At 34.7% G+C, this 18,782-nt stretch overlaps 1 protein-coding gene across 1 annotated transcript; it reads left to right on the top strand.

Annotated features, from left to right (window-relative positions):
* Positions 1-419: 419 nt before the first annotated feature.
* Positions 420-12,972, top strand: LOC133323811 (solute carrier family 23 member 1). The gene is made up of 7 exons (XM_061532710.1): positions 420-482; positions 7,347-8,096; positions 8,158-8,413; positions 9,315-9,454; positions 9,847-10,216; positions 10,284-10,404; positions 12,904-12,972. The coding sequence occupies exons 1-7, from the start codon at positions 420-422 to the stop codon at positions 12,962-12,964; spliced, it is 1,761 nt and encodes a 586-aa protein (XP_061388694.1). The 3' UTR covers positions 12,965-12,972.
* Positions 12,973-18,782: the final 5,810 nt, after the last annotated feature.

Here is an 18,782-nt window from a genome sequence, read left to right as displayed (position 1 = left end):
CCGTTAATTGGCATCGACAACCAAACAACAATTGCAACTACAACAAATAGTTGTAGTTGCTTTGTGAAACCTCACAGAAGTAAATTAGAAAGAAACGACAACAAAAATCTTCGTTTGGCTCGGAAGGGTTGCTGGGTTAGTTGTTCTGTTCGTTGGGTCGCGCATCGATTGATCGCTGCCTTCCCCATCAACCATATTCAGTTCAGATGTTCATCGTCATTTCGTTAAGACACTTCAAAGGAATCGGTCGTTAGGTTCGGAATTTTATCATTGTCGTGTGGTCGTCGATTTTAATTAGTTTTATCTAAGTGTAATAAATAAAAAATAACAAGAAGAAAAAAAGGAAAAGGAAAAAAGAACAGCAAAAGAAATTTTTGTCTTAAAGAATGTGCAGACTATAAAACCTTCGACCTCTAAAAATGGAATTAAATAATGTTACTATCGAGGGGGCGGCTGCTGTTGCCCCACAAGTTCCTGCTGCTGTAAGTTTGCCAAATGCCGTCTTGACGCCGCCAATTTAATTTTGTCTTATGACGATTTTTCGAACGATTCGAATGCCAGGAAAACAAATTAAAAACACAAAGGTGTTAAAAAGCTGAATGAAAATAAAAAATACAACGGAATAGTTTTGAAAATTTAGTTTTCAAATTGAAACAAAAAATAAAATAAAAGTGATTCATATGGGGGTATTTAATTCATCAATTAATTGATTCGATTGTGGATAGGACTTCTAAAGGCGTGGATTTTATAAAAATATTTTTCAAGGACTTTTTAAAGAATATTTTTTGGAGCACTTCTAAAGGCGTGGATTTTTTAAAGAGGACTTCTAAAGTTGCGGATTTTTTAAAGAATATTTTTGTGAAAGACTTCTAAAAGCGTGGATTTTTTAAAGAATATTTTTGGGGAAGACTTCTAAAGGCGTGGATTTTTTATAGAATATTTTTGTGGAAGAAGTCTTCCACGGCGTGGATTTTTTAAAAAATATTTTTGTGGAAGACTTCTAAAGGCGTGGATTTTTTTAAGAAAGGCGTTTATTTTTTATAGAATATTTTTTGGAAGACTTCTAAAGGCGTGAATTTTTTAAAGAAATGCGTGGATTTTTTAAAGAATATTTTTGTGGAAGACTTCTAAAGGCGTGGATTTTTTAAAGAATATTTTTGTGGAAGACTTCTAAAGGCGTGGATTTTTTAAAGAATATTTTTGTGGAAGATTTCTAAAGGCGCGGATTTTTTAAAGAATATTTTTGTGGAAGACTTCTAAAGGCTTGGATTTTTTAAAGAATATTTTTATTAAATTATTTTCTAAAGTACTATAGAAATATATACCAAATAATAAATTATGAAACCTCTGAGAGAATAAAAACCCATATAAAATATGCCGAAGTCAATTAAAATTTAAAAATATGCTGGCGGTTGCCCACCACTCACTCATCAGACCGCTATGTCAATATTTTATCAACAACTTAATTGTGTTTTGATTTGAAAGAAACGACGCCTTAATATTAATTGTTAATAAATTGTTACAATCGATGTTTATTATCTGTTAACGAAAGCCAAAACCGAACCGAACATATAATTCTACATTTTTTCGTTGATGACAGCAAGGAACGTAAGAGGGGTGGGGGTACGTTCTAATAATATGTAAGGGGATATCATTCTCTCTTGTCTTTTTAAATAAATACTATTATTAAATCAAGTTACAACAAAAAGAAAAAACTTCACCCAGCATCATTAAATAATCAGCAGCAAATGTCAATTATGGAAATATTGTCCACAATCGCCATGGATGGATGCATTTATCAGAGTATTGCTGAGGGAAAGGGAAGGGAGGGAGGATTTAGATGGCGACGTATTACGAGTAGCTCTCGTATATCAACTTGCAGCAAGTGGTACTATTTAATATTTTTTGGCATAAATTTACATTAATTAACTGTCATATAATCTTAAATATGCATTGGTTTTTTTATTTATTTTAGCTGTTTTAAATCAAAACGAAATAATTTTGTTGTTGTTTTTGGTTTATCAATATTTAATCGACAGCGGGAATTTATTTGCTTCGTTGCCGTTAGTGGGTTACTTTGAATTCCTTAATAAATAATGGAGACATTTATAGATGTGTTGGAGAAAATAGCAGTAGTGACAGATGTAGATTTTTTAAGGACCAAAAAATATATATTTTTTAAATCCACGTCTAAAGTAGTCTTTGAAAAAATATTTTTTAAAAAATCCAGGCCATAAGCTTAAAAACTATAGCCCTAAAGTAGTTCTTAAAAAATATTATCTAAAAAGTCCACGCCTAAAGAAGTCCTGAATAAATATTCCTTAAAAAATCCATGCCTAGTTTAGTCCTTGAAAAAAATTTTCCTTAAAAAATCCACGCCTTTTTTAGTCCTTTAAAAAATGTTATTAAAAAAAAATCCACGCCCTTAGAAGTCCCCCAAAAAATATTCTTAAAAAGTCCAGGCCTTGTTTGGTCCTTGAGAAAATATTCCTAAAAAAATCCATGCATTGTTTAGGCTGGGGGCATCTTCATCCATTCTCTCAACATGACCTAGCCAAAGTAGTCGCTGCAGCTAAATACGTCTAACAATGTCGATGTCCGAGAATAGCTGGTACAACACTTGGTTCATTCGACGGCGATATTCACTGTCGACGCAGATCGGGCCATATATCTTTCGGAGAATTTTTCTCTCAAACACCCCCCAAGAGCTGTCTCATCTGTTGCGCAAGTATCCATGTTTCAGATCTATATAACAGCACGGGCAGTATCAGCGTTGTAAAGTGTGAGTTTCGTCTGACGGGAGGTGGCCTTGTTTTTAAACTGCTTACTTAGATCATAGTAGCATCTGTTGGCCATCACAATCATTCTCCCAATTTCAAAACTGATATCATTCGTTTTATTTATGGCGGTACCAAGGTATATAAAATCTTTAACTACCTCTAAACTGTAGTTGGTCCGAGCCTACTGGACGTCTTGCGCGGTGATACCATCAGCTTGGTCTTCTCGCCATTTACTGCCAGACCCACTTTGGCAGACTCCTTCTCAATTTGTCCAAAGGTGGCTGTTACCGCTCGCAATGTTCAAACCATTATATCGATGTCATCGGTGTAGGCGAGTAACATGTGCACATATTGCCATTTCTGTTCACCTTTGCGTCTCGTATGACCTTTTCCAGCTGAATGTTAAAAAGATCACACGACTAACGGTCACCTAACCCTCGTTCAGTATTGACTTTCCGACTTTAACTGTTGACCTTGTACCCAGGGATGCAAAAGTTGGTACAATTGTACTAATTTTAGCACTATTGGGAAGTCAAAAGTACAATAGCACCCCAAAGTATTATACGTGCTTAAACATAGAATATGAAATAGATCGCCATCCCCTGCCGTCGTTAAGAATGGATGAATTTGCCACAGTTTAAACGTAGTGTCCTATGCCAATTCAGAATTCCCGATCAGGTTGATAAATTCAGTAAAGATATTAATTATTATTTTTGTAACAGTTCTATGAGAGAGATGATTTTTCATTATTTCAGGAATGTTTCGGTACAGATATGCATGTTGTTTTTAAATACTCAACAACTCGATGGCTTTCACGTCAAGAAGTTATTGAAACAATTTTGGCGCAGTGGAAATCACTTCAATATTATTTTACACTCAATGATTTTGAAGCTGATTCCCAAAAGTTAAGGCTCGATTCTATTATTTCAGAATTTTCAAATCCTTTTTAAACCCTTCACAACACTGTGGAACAGGGTATTATGTCTTTGTACATATGTTTGTAACAGGCAAAAGGAAACGAGATAGACACATGGTTCCTTTTGAAAATAAGCATAGAATCACTTTTTAAGTCGATTTATGCATCTCCGTCCGTCTGTTTGTCCATGTTAAATTGTAAACAAAGTGCAGGTTGCATTCATGATCCGAATTGGATAAAATTTGGCATAGGTCACTTATTTGGCCTAAGGACGAACCCTATTGAAATCGGTTCAGATTTAGATATAGTTCCCATATATTTTTTTGTCCGATTTAATGTAAATGGTGTACCAAAGTCCCTATATATATTTCGAATTGCTCGAAATTTGGCATAGCGTAATGAATTAGGTCTAGAACGATGTATGTGAAGTTTCCTGAAAATCGGTCTAGATTTAGATATAGCTCCCATATATATTTTCGTCCTATTTAATGTAATTGGTGTACCAAAGTCCCTATATATATATGTATCGATTTGCTTTAAATTTGGCATAGTGTACTGAATTAGGTCTAGAAATATGTGTGTTAAGTTTCAAATTTTGCACAACGTACTGAAGTTAGTATAACCTAGAAGTTGGATATAAATGCTTCACCAAAGTGGGTCCAATCGGCACAAGATTTAGCGCTACGTACTGAAGTTACTATAACATAACGTGTGGCAAGTTTAGTTAAAATCGGTTTTTATTTAGATATAGCTCCTATATATAGTTTCGTACGATTTTAAGTCAATGATTCACCAAAGACCCAAGTACATGATACACCAGGATCTCAAAATGTGCAGGATGACATGTTTAAGGATCCATTTCCATGTTAATGATCCTTCAAAAATTCGATGTCTGTTAGGATCTATCTGTTGAATATACACAAAGTTGTGAAAGGTATCATATAGTCGGCGCCGACCGACTTTACTACTTTCCTTACTGGTTACTGTTATTTTTGTTCTTGCATATGTACAAAAATCATAAATAATATAAAAATAGAAATGCAGTCTGAGGGTGCCAGAATGCATGTAGAAATTATTAAGTCTTCAAAAACGACAATATATGCACTTGTGGGTCAAAGGTGACTGAAGTCAAAAATGAACTAAACGAAGATATGTTTCCTTATATATCACAAATTTTATAGAGAAGAGAATCTACAAATATGGAAAGGGTATTTTCATATCAATATATAACTAAAACCAAAGAAAGGAACATAATACATACTTCGACTGCTTCAAATCTTAATTAATTTTTTAAGTATGTTTTTATTAATTGTTAATAACAATAAAAATTTTATTTAAAAGTATATAAAAAGTACAATCGGACTGAAAAAAGTACACTTTTTATTGAAAGCCAGTACAATTTGAATAATTTCGTTTCGCATCCCTGCTTGTACCACTTAAAGTTATCCTGCATAGCCGAATTAATTTTGCACGAATGCTAAACGAAGACATGACTTTAAACAGCTCTGAACGGATAGGGCTGTCGAATGCGGCTTTATAGTCGACGAATTGGTGGAATGTGCCGATGTGACCATTGGCTTCAATCGTTCACACAGCACACTGGATAGCACTTTATATGCGATGGGAAGGAGACTTATTCCTCTATAGTTGGCACATATCGTATTGCCTCCTTTTTTTGTGCACGGGGCACAGAATGTTGAGGTTCCAATAATTGGGCATGTATTCCTCTAGTCAAATTGTAGTAATCAGCTGATGGATGCTCCTGACATGCATCTGGCCACCGATCTTGAATAGTTCGGCTGGTAATCATGCTGCTTTATTATTCTTTTAATTGCTTTTATGAACTCATCTTGGCTAGGTGGTATACACTCTATAACATCATCTCTTATTGGTTCTGAAGTATCTTCTTCACCGCCACTATTTGATACCAGAAGCTTTTAAAAATGCTCCTTCCAGATCCTCAACACGCTGTCTGTATCTGTCACCAGGTTTCCTTCTTCATCTCTACAAGAGGATGTGCCTGCGCCAGAGTCTTCGATTTGTTGTTTTACCAGTTGGTATAATTTTCGGACTTCATTCTGACTCTTGTACATCTCGATTTGCTCACGCTCACGTTTTTCTTCTGAAAACACGTGGCCTTGTTTATCGAGATGCTTGAATATGGTGCTGCTAACTACCATGTTTTCTGCTGCCGCGAAGTCAATCAACCTCATGCCGTTGTCAGATGTTTCTTCATGAAGGCTGATTTTTTTGCATTAAAAGCTCCTACCAGAATTTTAATTTCATGGCCAGGACAGCGATCATATGCTGTTTCTAGGCGCTCATAAAATATGACTTTGGTCTGCTCATCTTTGTCTTCCGTAGGAGGAGGGGTTTTCCGAGTGTGGGCAACTAAACCGACGCCTCAACCCATTTTTTTAAAGTTCTTATGGGTGAACTCGCGGCACATATCAGCACACTTTTTCAATAAAGTGATGAAAATAGCTATCCTAGGTGACACCGCGGGGAGGTCAGTGTCCACAATTGAGATGTAAGAGGGATCACGATAAGCCTTAAAAAATCCACGCCTTGTTTAGTCCTTGAAAAATATTCCTTAAAAATCCAAATCCAATCCTATTAGATTGTGCTATAATATTTCTCTACCTATAGTTTGCATGCTGTTCACCATTTACCTACCTGTCGTCTACGACACTTCTGATCGGTGTTGACAGATGCTCGTGACGAAGTGAGCGGTAATTTTTCACAAACTCGTTAATAAAAAAACACCCAATTTGTGCATTAATTCGATGAAAACAATTTTAATTTAGTAATAAATTAATACTAATTACAGAAGAAAGAAAAAATAGTGTTACGGAATCTCGAAGTATTCGAGATAGACACAACAAAGTTGATAGTTACCTGGGTAGATAGGTATGTGTGTAGACATATTTTAGAAAATAATGATTAATTTTATTTCGCCTCAGAATCTTTTTTAATATAAGTGTGTGTGTGTGTCTGTTCTCAGAGGAAAAAATGTCGATTGTTCTAAATATGTGTGAAATAAATCACCACTATAAGTTCGAAAAAAAAAATAAATACATTTTTTCACAATTTCTTCATCAGACGCAAGAGTTGATATTTCAAGATACGCCAAAAAGCGTTGATTTTTTTAAAAAAAATATTTTTTTCTCAAACACCTCCAGTTCTATAGGCGTGGATTTCTAAGGAATATTTTCCAAGGACCTCAAGACCAATAAACGTGGATTTTTGAAATAATATTTTTTTAAGGACTTCAAGACCAATATGCGTGGATTTTAATTTTTTCCAAGGACCTTAAGACCAATAAGCGTGGATTTTTACAGATTATTATTCCAAGGACCTCAAGACCAATAAGCGTGGATTTTTACAGATTATTATTCCAAAGACCTTCAAACCAATAAACAAGGATTTTTACAGATTATATTTTCCAAGGACCTTCAGACCAATAACCGTGGATTTTTAAAGAATATTTTTTCAAGGACCTTAAGACCAATAAGCAAGGATTTTTAAAGAATATTTTTTCAAGGACCTTAAGACCAATAAGCAAGGATTTTTACAGATTATTTTTTCCAAGGACCTTTAGACCCATAACTGTGTGGCTTTTCATCATTTCCCCATTTTTTCTCTTCTAGGTCACAACGCTGGATGGTAAATCCACAAATGATCTCGAAAATAAAGCAAATGGTAACAAGAGTAAAGAGACGAACAAATTGCTATACGGAATCAACGATAATCCACCATGGTATCTGAGTATTTTCCTGGCATTTCAACATTATCTGACAATGATCGGTGCCATTGTCTCAATACCTTTCATTTTAACACCCGCCCTCTGTATGTCCGATGAGGATCCAAATCGTGGCATTATCATATCGACAATGATTTTTGTCACCGGTATTGTTACCTATTTTCAAGCAACATGGGGTGTCCGACTGCCAATAGTTCAAGGTGGCACGATATCATTTTTGGTGCCCACCTTGGCTATTTTGGCATTACCACAGTGGAAATGTCCACCGGAAAGTGAAATAGAGGCAATGGACGATGATTCACGGCAAGAGTTGTGGCAAATACGTATGCGGGAGTTATCGGGAGCTATAGCGGTATCGGCTATGGTACAGGTTATTTTGGGTTACACCGGTTTGGTGGGGAAAATTTTACGTTTTGTAACGCCACTGACCATAGTGCCGACGGTATCGTTGGTGGGGCTGACACTATTTGAGCATGCCGCTGAAACGGCTTCGAAGCACTGGGGCATTGCGGTGGGAACCACGGCCATGCTAACGCTATTCTCCCAAATAATGTCAAATGTTGCCATCCCGGTGCCGGCATATCGGAAGGGACATGGCATTGAGTTTAGGCCCTTCTTACTGTTTCGACTATTTCCGGTAAGTAAGAAAACTTACCTCAAAAACACATTTAATTTGATCCTTCTTATAATCCTGTCAGGTCCTCTTAACCATTATGATTATGTGGGGTCTTTGTGGTATTTTAACCCTGACAAATGTCTTCGAAGAAGGTCATCCCTCGAGAACGGATGTTCGCTTGAAGGTCTTAACAAATGCCAAATGGTTTTATATTCCCTATCCTGGTCAATTTGGTGTACCTTCGGTCACCCTGTCCGGGGTATTGGGCATGTTGGCTGGTGTACTGGCTTGTACCGTGGAATCGTTAAGTTATTATCCAACTGTCTCACAAATGTCGGGTAAGTCAAAAATGAATATTTTTCAATAACCTGCAGACATGGAATATTTTTCGAAGGCTGAATTTTTTAAAGAAAACTTTTTCGAAGACTACCAAAGGCGTGGATTTTTTAAAGAAGACTTTTTCGAAGACTACCAAAGGCGTGGATTTTTTAAAGAAGACTTTTTCGAAGACTACCAAGGCGTGGATTTTTTAAAGAAGACTTTTTCGAAGACTACCAAAGGCGTGGATTTTTTAAAGAAGACTTTTTCGAAGACTAACAATGGCGTGGATTTTTTAAAGAAGACTTTTTCGAAGACTAACAATGGCGTGGATTTTTTAAAGAAGACTTTTTCGAAGACTACCAATGGCGTGGATTTTTTAAAGAAGACTTTTTCGAAGACTACCAAAGGCGTGGATTTTTTAAAGAATACTTTTTCGAAGACTACCAATGGCGTGAATTTTTTAAAGAAGTCTTTTTGGAAGACTACCAATAGCGTGGATTTTTTAAAGAAGACTTTTTCGAAGACTACCAAAGGCGTTAATTTTTTAAAGAAGACTTTTTCGAAGACTACCAATGGCGTGGATTTTTTAAAGAAGACTTTTTCGAAGACTACCAAATGCGTGGATTTTTTAAAGAAGACTTTTTCGAAGACTACCAAAGGCGTGGATTTTTTAAAGAATATTTTTTCAAGGACATTCCGACTAAATATCGAACTTTTCAGATTTTGAAAGTGTATTTTTTCAAGGACATTCCGAATAAAAATCGAACATTTCAGATTTTGAAAGTGTATTTTTTCAAGGACATTCCGAATAAAAATCGAACATTTTAGATTTGAAAGTATATTTTTTCAAGGATTCCGATATTAAAATAATATTTTCCCCCTATGAAAATTTATTTCAAAAATCTTTTTATATTACAGGCGCCCAATCACCGCCCCTACATGCTATCAATCGTGGCATTGGTACTGAGGGTTTAGGCACCGTCTTGGCTGGCCTCTGGGGTGCGGGTAATGGCACAAACACATTTGGTGAGAATGTTGGTGCTATCGGTGTCACCAAGGTAAGTCAATTAATAGGCAATTATGACACTAAATTTACCAATCGTTTATGACGTTTACCATACCGCTCTCAGTTTAGATAAGGTTTTGATAATCGGTCGATACCTTCGATAGGCTCACAACAAACGTTATTACCAAAAGAACGAATAATTTATATTGATTAAATTTATGGAAATATTGATAAGCAAAAAAATTATGTGGGACCAATCGGAAAATATCAATTTAAATACGAGATAAAAATCGAACAATGGATCCGATTCAATTTTTGAATTAATTTTATTTATTTTATTTATTTATTCCAAAAATGCAATTTGAAGCCATTAAGGCCGATTTCAATTAAATTGCAAACTATACTACTCCATATTTTAATAATATTTCTTATCACTCTTTTCAGATCGGTTCCCGTCGTGTCATACAATGGGCTGCCTTTATAATGATTCTCCAAGGTGTCATTGGGAAATTTGGTGCCGTATTTATCCTCATCCCCGACTCCGTGGTGGGTGGTATATTCTGTGTTATGTTCGGTATGATTGTTGCCTTTGGCTTATCCACCCTGCAATATGTTGACTTACGTTCGGCACGTAATCTCTATATATTGGGTCTGTCGATATTCTTTCCCATGGTATTGTGCAAATGGATCCAGCAACATCCAACGGCTATCCAGACGGGTAATGAAACAGTGGATTCAACATTAACGGTGCTTTTGGGTACGACAATTTTAGTTGGTGGCCTGTTGGGTTGCTTTTTGGATAATGTAATACCGGGTAAGGAGGAGGAGATAGTTTAATGCGGCTTCTTATTAATAAAAAAATATTTGTTATGTATTCTTAGGTACCCCCAAGGAGAGAGGTCTTGTTGATTGGGCCAACGAAATGCCTCTGGGTGATGATAACATAAATGATGGCACTGCCACCGATTATGATTTCCCCTATGGCATGGAGACTCTGAGACGGTAAGTCAATGCAATTTTTTTGAAGGGATGAAAGACAGCTTTTGGATTTTTTTCATAGCAAAATCAGAACAATAAGCGAGTATTTTTAAAGGTTATTTTTTTCAAGGACCTCGAAGTCTATAAGCGAGAATATTTTGAAGAATATTTTTTGGAGGACTTCTAAAAGCGTGGATTTTTTAAAGAATATTTTTTGGAGGACTTCTAAAGGCTTGGATTTTTTAATTTTTTTGCAGGACTGCTAAGAGCGTGCAGTTTTTAAAGAATAGTTTTTGCGAAGACTTCTAAAATGGTGTGGATTTTTTAAAGAATATTTTTTGCAAAGACTTCTAAAAAGGCGTGGATTTTTTAAAGAATTTTTTGGAGGACTTCTAAAGACGTGTATTTTTTAAAGGATTTTTTGGAGGACTTCTAAAGGCGTGTATTTTTTAAAGAATTTTTTGGAGGACTTCTAAAGGCTTGTATTTTTTAAAGAATATTTTTTAAAGGACTTCAAAAGGCGTGTATTTTTTAAAGGACTTCTAAAGGCATGGATTATTAAAAGAATATTTCTTCGAGGACTTCTGAAGGCATGGATTATTAAAAGAATATTTTTAGAGTGCTTCTAAAGGCATGGATTTTTAAACAATATTCTTTAAACACCCACGCCTTTTTGGTGTGGGCATTCCTGAAAAAATATTGCTTAAAAATTAACGCCTTTTTGGTGTAGAGAGGTCCTTGAAAAAATATTCCTTAAAAATTCAAGCCTTTTTGGTGTGGAGGTCCTTGAAAAAAAAATCCTTAAAAATATTCTTAAAAAATGCACACCTTTTTGGTGTGGAGGTCTCTGAAAAAATATTATTTTAAAATCCACGCCTTATATAGGTCTTGAAAAGTCTTCTTTTAAAATCCACGCCTTATATAGGTCTTGAAAAAAGTCTTCTTTTAAAATCCACGCCTTATATAGGTCTTGAAAAGAGTCTTCTTTTAAAATCCACGCCTTATATAGGTCTTGAAAAAAGTCTTCTTTTAAAATCCACGCCTTATATAGGTCTTGAAAAGAGTCTTCTTTTAAAATCCACGCCTTATATAGGCCTTGAAAAAAAGGCTTCTTTTAAAATCCACGCCTTATATAGGCCTTGAAAAAAGTCTTCTTTTAAAACCCACGCCTTATATAGGCCTTGAAAAAAGTCTTCTTTTAAAACCCACGCCTTATATAAGCCTTAAAACAAGTCTTCTTTTAAAACTCACCCCTTATATAGGCCTTGAAAAAAGTATTCTTTTAAAATCCACGCCTTATATAGGCCTTGAAAAAAGTCTTCTTTTAAAACCCACGCCTTATATAAGCCTTGAAACAAGTCTTCTTTTAATACTCAGGCCTTATATAGGCCTTGAAAAAAGTATTCTTTTAAAACCCACGCCTTATATAGGCCTTGAAAAAAGTCTTCTTTTAAAATCCACGCCTTATAAAGGCTTTGAAAAAAGTCATCTTTTAAAATCCACGCCATATATAGGTCTTGAAAAAAGCCTTATTTTAAAATCCACGCCTTATATAGGCCTTGAAAAACATCTTCTTTTAAAAAAAAGTATTATTTTAAAACCCACGCCTTATATAGGCCTTGAAAAAGTCTTCTTTTAAAACCCACGCCTTATATAGGCCTTGAAAAAAGTCTTCTTTTAAAATCCACGCCTTATAAAGGCTTTGAAAAAAGCCTTATTTTAAAATCCACGCCTTTTATAGGCTTTGAAAAAAAGTCTTCTTTTAAAATCCGCGCCTTATATAGGCCTTGAAAAAATGACCACGCCTTATATAGGCCTTAAAAAAAGTCGTCTTTTAAAATCCACGCCTTATTATATTCTTATAAAGGCCTTGAAAAAAGTATGCTTTTAAAATCGATGCCTTGCATAGTTCTTGAAAAAAATCTTCTTTTTGAAAATCCACGGGCACATCTAGGAAAAAAGAAAGATAAACGCAAGTTATTTTCATTCATTGTGGAATATTTTTAGAATTGAAATTTTTTTATTATTCTTTTACAATATCGTATTCCTACGTCATGGAAAGATGTGAACAAAACCACTAGTCTTTTTAAAACAAATATAATAAATTATATATGATGCATCGACAATCGACAACGACGTTGTATGTCATTATTTGCGGGTTTATATTGCACCAAGCACTTGATAAGGCTGCAGAACCCTCAAAAACAAGAAAATTAAAAACTCATGTTTGTGTTTTGCAAACAATAAGAAAAATAGAAAGTACAAATTGCACCAATTCCATGGTGCTGTAAATTAAATAAATACACCGCGTTAAAATGTAATTTTTACTTTATGAAAATGGCAAACAGAAAGTTGCTCTGAAAAGATAAAAACGTTAAGGGACTTACTCAACATTTTTAGTTTATTGTATTCTCTTCCATTGTATATAGCTAAATATAATTTAAAATGTTTATACTATTTTCGTAAATTTTAAGTTAATAACAATTTAATAAATAAAATTGTGTTCGCTTTCTTTTCTTACAGCTGGAAATGGACGTATCATGTGCCCTTCTTACCCACCTATAAACTACAAAAACAAAGTTGATTTTCCAACACACTTTACCGCTTAAATAAAATACATAGTGGGAAAATCCGAAATATTTTTTAACCAGTACTTATTGTTATTGTAATTATTATTTTTTATTGTTTTTATTACCATGTATATTTTTTTTTTCTTGTAAATTTTAGTTTGTACAGATTGTTTTTTTTTTCTTTTTGAAATGTTTATTCGAAATGTACTTAAAACAATAAAGAACCAAATGTTTTATTAAAAAATAGTTAGTTGTTGTTGTTTTTTATTATTAATTATAGGTTGTCAAATTTGTAAAATATCTATCTAACAACATTGTAATTAAGTTATCGATATCCCTGCACACACCAGCCAGCCATCATAAACAATAGAGAAATGAATAGCTGACTGATTTCAACACATTATTTATCTATTTGTTTGCATAAATTAGAAGTGATTTAAATTGCGACAAATTGCAGCAAAGGCAAATCAATTTGTTATACGTTGTTTGTGTGTGTTTTTTATAGCAGGGAATTGATAAAATTTTAGATATTGTTGATATGAAGATACAAATATGCAATACCTTTTTTTATCCCTCAATCTTAGTAGGGAGGGTAGATATAATGAAGTTATTTTTCCATTGTAACTCATAGTAATAATTGCACTGTGCTTTATTATTGAAGATTTTCTACAAGGTTTTGTATTGAAATTAACAAAAATTTTGTTGTTTATGCGCTAGGAATACATATACGCCATTGAATGCAAATTTTATATTTTTTCATATACAGCCTCGCCCGATTATAATTTCGAAATATTAGAGTCATACTTTTGGCCTCTAGAGTGGCTAGAAAACTGACAAAACCCACCGGTTGTTGTCCCCCCTAAATATTAACAATCATTATATAGATATTGTCTTTGGTCAGAACAGTAATATTTCGAGATATTCGGTTCATAGTTAGTGAACAGAAAAACGGAACAATGGACAGAATCGAAGCTAGAAGAGCTATGACGATCGATATAATAAAATATAAAAATATATATTTCGTAGAGTTACAAATGGCTTAAATGCACTATCTGTAGAAAAATTTCAAACGTTTCGGAGTGGTATTCTTAAAGATATTTAATAAAAAGTGGGGGTGTCTTGGGAAATTTGGAGCCCCATATCTCGGGAAGTATTGATTTCCGCCCCAAAATAAATTATGTTGTTGTAATCAGCATCAGAACGGCTACTTACGGTACAAATGATCTGAGAGGTGTCCGTAAAGTGTATTTGGGAACAACTCTAGTTTCGTAAAAACGATCAGATTTTTTTGAACATTTTTTTCCTGAGGTAGGTATTTTTACCCTAATTATGGGAATATATTTTTTTCTTGGGGGACGTACCTGATCACCCGGTTATTAGAGCCGGAAGTTCGGGTACTCAGTTATTCCCGGTTCCGGTGAAGGGGTTATCTCAAAACGTTATGGATATACATTAAAAAAAACTGGGTTTTGGGTCTCGATTTGTTTTGAAAAACTCCCTAAAAGTTGAACTTGGTTCCATTATGGTCCGTCTCCAATCTTGACTCAAATGATAGACTACACCTCTTCCATGGTGCTGTAAATTAAATAAATACACCGCGTTAAAATGTAATTTTTACTTTATGAAAATGGCAAACAGAAAGTTGCTCTGAAAAGATAAAAACGTTAAGGGACTTACTCAACATTTTTAGTTTATTGTATTCTCTTCCATTGTATATAGCTAAATATAATTTAAAATGTTTATAATATTTTCGTAAATTTTAAATTAATAACAATTTAATAAATAAAATTGTGTTCGCTTTATTTTCTTACAGCTGGAAATGGACGTATCATGTGCCCTTCTTACCCACCTATAAACTACAAAAACAAAGTTGATTTTCCAACACACTTTACCGCTTAAATAAAATACATAGTGGGAAAATCCGAAATATTTTTTAACCAGTACTTATTGTTATTGTAATTATTATTTTTTATTGTTTTTATTACCATGTATATTTTTTTTTTCTTGTAAATTTTAGTTTGTACAGATTGTTTTTTTCTTCTTTTTTTTAATGTTTATTCGAAATGTACTTAAAACAATAAAGAACCAAATGTTTTATTAAAAAATAGTTAGTTGTTGTTGTTTTTTATTATTAATTATAGGTTGTCAAATTTGTAAAATATCTATCTAACAACATTGTAATTAAGTTATCGATATCCCTGCACACACCAGCCAGCCATCATAAACAATAGAGAAATGAATAGCTGACTGATTTCAACACATTATTTATCTATTTGTTTGCATAAATTAGAAGTGATTTAAATTGCGACAAATTGCAGCAAAGGCAAATCAATTTGTTATACGTTGTTTGTGTGTGTTTTTTATAGCAGGGAATTGATAAAATTTTAGATATTGTTGATATGAAGATACAAATATGCAATACCTTTTTTTATCCCTCAATCTTTGTAGGGAGGGTAGATATAATGAAGTTATTTTTCCATTGTAACTCATAGTAATAATTGCACTGTGCTTTATTATTGAAGATTTTCTACAAGGTTTTGTATTGAAATTAACAAAAATTTTGTTGTTTATGCGCTAGGAATACATATACGCCATTGAATGCAAATTTTATATTTTTTCATATACAGCCTCGCCCGATTATAATTTCGAAATATTAGAGTCATACTTTTGGCCTCTAGAGTGGCTAGAAAACTGACAAAACCCACCGGTTGTTGTCCCCCCTAAATATTAACAATCATTATATAAATATTGTCTTTGGTCAGAACAGTAATATTTCGACATATTCGGTTCATAGTTAGTGAACAGAAAAACGGAACAATGGACAGAATCGAAGCTAGAAGAGCTATGACGATCGATATAATAAAATATAAAAAATATATATTTGGCTTAAATGCACTATCTGGAAAAATTTCAAACGTTTCGGAGTGGTATTTTTATTTAATAAAAAGTGGGGGTGTCTTGGGAAATTTGGAGCCTAATTGTTGGTTGTTGTAATATATTTTACAAATGATCTGAGAGGTGTCCGTAAAGTGTATTTGGGAACAACTGTTTCGTAAAAACGATCAGATTTTTTTGAACATTTTTTTCCTGAGGTAGGTATTTTTACCCTAATTATGGGAATATATTTTTTTCTTGGGGGACGTACCTGATCACCCGGTTATTAGAGCCGGAAGTTCGGGTACTCAGTTATTCCCGGTTCCGGTGAAGGGGTTATCTCAAACCGTTATGGATATACATTAAAAAACTGGGTTTTGGGTCTCGATTTTTTTTGAAAAACTCCCTAAATCTTGACTCAAATGATAGACTACACCTTTTCCCTTTTCAAAATGGTGCGATATATGTCTATATCACTTAAGGATCAAAAGATATAAACCTTAGAACCCTATAAAAGCAAGGGAATTCTTTCTACAGGATAGAATATACTTTTAAATAGAACAGTTTTTTGGATTGCAGGCCTTCGGCCGAGGAGTTAAGACTTTCTCCTATGGACAGATACCAACACCGGCTTCGCGACAGTATCTTCTGTTAAATAACAGTTTTGTATGTGAACGGCCTTTGGCCGGGGATTTAAGACTTTCTCTTATGGACAGATACCAACACCGGCTACGCGACAGAATTTCTTTCCAGATACTTCCACAAATCGCACCATTTTGGAAAAGGAAAATTGTAGTCTATCCTTTGATTGGAAGCTGTTTGGTGTAGAATTGGGCTATGTAGGAGTTTTGGAAATTCATACTAATGTGTTCTAAATGTTACTAAATTATTGGAACAAGTCAAGTTTATGGGGCTCCACTCGGATCATTTTGAAATTTTTACCGTAAGTAGTCCTCCTAAAGCTGATTACAGTGATATACATTTTATGTGGGGAAATGTAGAGTAACTTCCGGTAATGTGGACTATACGTCTAATGTGGGCCCCTCCCATATCTTAGAAAATGGTTTGAATCGGATGCTGGGACTCCAAATGAAACTGAAACGGACACTAAAACGGATTTAATCCCAAGAAATATGGGGTCTAAAAACAATATTTTGCGAATTTTTGACGTCGTCATATTTTTCGTATGAGGCTATCAAAGTGTATATACCCTCATTAGCCATAAGACAGAGGGTATAAAAATACCTTATTAACAAATCATTATATCAGAACCGTTATATTTCGAGATACTCGGGTGAACGATTGTCGGTCAGAACTGAACGGAATTGCGTGACAAATTATAATTGACGGACGGATACATATAGATCGATTCAGTTAATTAAGCTATGAGAATCAGTATATCCCTCAGCGGACAATGCCATACATTCCCCCTTAATAAACATTTGTTTTTCATTAAAACAACAAACTGAGATTCAGCCTGAATATTTTTCAAAAACAAAATACAAATGGTATCCCCAATAACCCGCCAACACTACTGAATATAGTATAAATATTTCGTAGCGTTAAAAACTCTTGGATCCCCACACACACAATGAACTGGGGTGACAGGCTTTGGTCGTGTAACATTCAGGCCGTAGAATCCACTGTCGTAGAAACGTTTATCATACGATCTTCTTCATCGCCTTTGTGCAATAAAAAAGGTAATAAAATGGACTTACCATATTTGAAGTCTCATTTTGAATATCGTTGAATCAAATTGGATCGAGATACTATCAGCTGGTACCGCATATATTTTGAATGCAGAGGATCGCCAACCACTCTCTCCACGAAGAGCTTACCCTTGCTCGAAAAGTTCAAGTTTAACATAAGTATTACAAACTTATGAAATATTACAACACTTATTATATACAGATATTTACACAAACAAATTAATTATTAACAAATTGCACACATTTCAATAGCAAACTTTTCGCAACTTCAAAAAAAAACGATAGATTTCTAGTGAATGCGCTGAGCATGAACGGTTCGGCATAAATACAGAGTTGTATTAATTAGGTTGACAAGTGGCAACACTAAAAAAGAAGCCATGCTACAATAGTTGTGTTCCAGAATCTGAGTAATTTCAAGTTCTATTAATAATAGTGCATTTACATTCGTTTCAGGATTTAGAAAATCTTGAAATTAAATTAAGGTTATTAACACTGGCTTTGAAATCATTACAAAATCGTGGCGGTGAAGAAGATACCCCAGAAACCCCTGGTCAGGAGCAGTCACTAGCTGATTTGTACAAGTTGGCTAGAGGAATGCATGCCCAATGATTGGAACCTCAGCATCCTGTGTCCCGTGCACAAAAAAAGGAGCCATGACGATATGTGCAAACTATAGAGGAATAAGTCTCCTTCCCATCGCGTATAAAGCGCTATCCAGCGTGCTGTGTGAACGAGTGAAACCATTGGTCAATGACATTATTGGGCCATACCAAAGCGGCTTCAGGCCTGCCATAATAACATCAGCTGTGAAATCCGGAGGAGAATAGTGTTTCCCAAAAGATGATACTTTGGTCTGAGTAAGCAGCTCAAAAGCGAGGCCACCCTTCGCCAGAGCAAACTCACACTCTACAAGGCGCTGATATTACCCGTGCTGCTGTATGCATCTGAAGCATGGGTACTTGTTCAAGCAGATGAGTCAGCTCTTGAAGTGTTTGAGAGAAAAATTCTCCGGAAGATATATGGGCCGATCTGCATCGATGGTGAATATCGCCGTCGAATGAACCATGAGCTATACAATCTATTCTCAGACATCAACATAGTCAGACGGATGGAGCTGCAGCGACTACGTTGGGTAGGCCATCTTGTACGAATGGATGAAGATGCCCCAGCTCAAAAGACATATAAAAGCGGCCCAAGTGATGGTTCACGCGGAAGGGAAGGCCACGAAAAAGTCAACATCTCGGAAAAT

This window comes from Musca vetustissima, unplaced genomic scaffold (assembly GCF_032173495.1).
Source record: "Musca vetustissima isolate MV318-11 ecotype Yass unplaced genomic scaffold, APGP_CSIRO_Mvet_v1 utg6528, whole genome shotgun sequence".
In the NCBI taxonomy this organism is placed as follows: domain Eukaryota; kingdom Metazoa; phylum Arthropoda; class Insecta; order Diptera; family Muscidae; genus Musca; species Musca vetustissima.
This window is presented reverse-complemented; position numbering and strand designations above follow the sequence as displayed.

Excerpts from the sequence above, each read along its gene's own strand:
- LOC133323811 (XM_061532710.1), top strand. The coding sequence starts at position 420 with ATGGAATTAAATAATGTTACTATCGAGGGGGCGGCTGCTGTTGCCCCA. Across the intron at positions 10,217-10,283 it reads TTTGGATAATGTAATACCGG|GTACCCCCAAGGAGAGAGGT; the intron begins GTAAGGAGGAGG and ends ATGTATTCTTAG. Across the intron at positions 10,405-12,903 it reads GGCATGGAGACTCTGAGACG|CTGGAAATGGACGTATCATG; the intron begins GTAAGTCAATGC and ends CTTTTCTTACAG.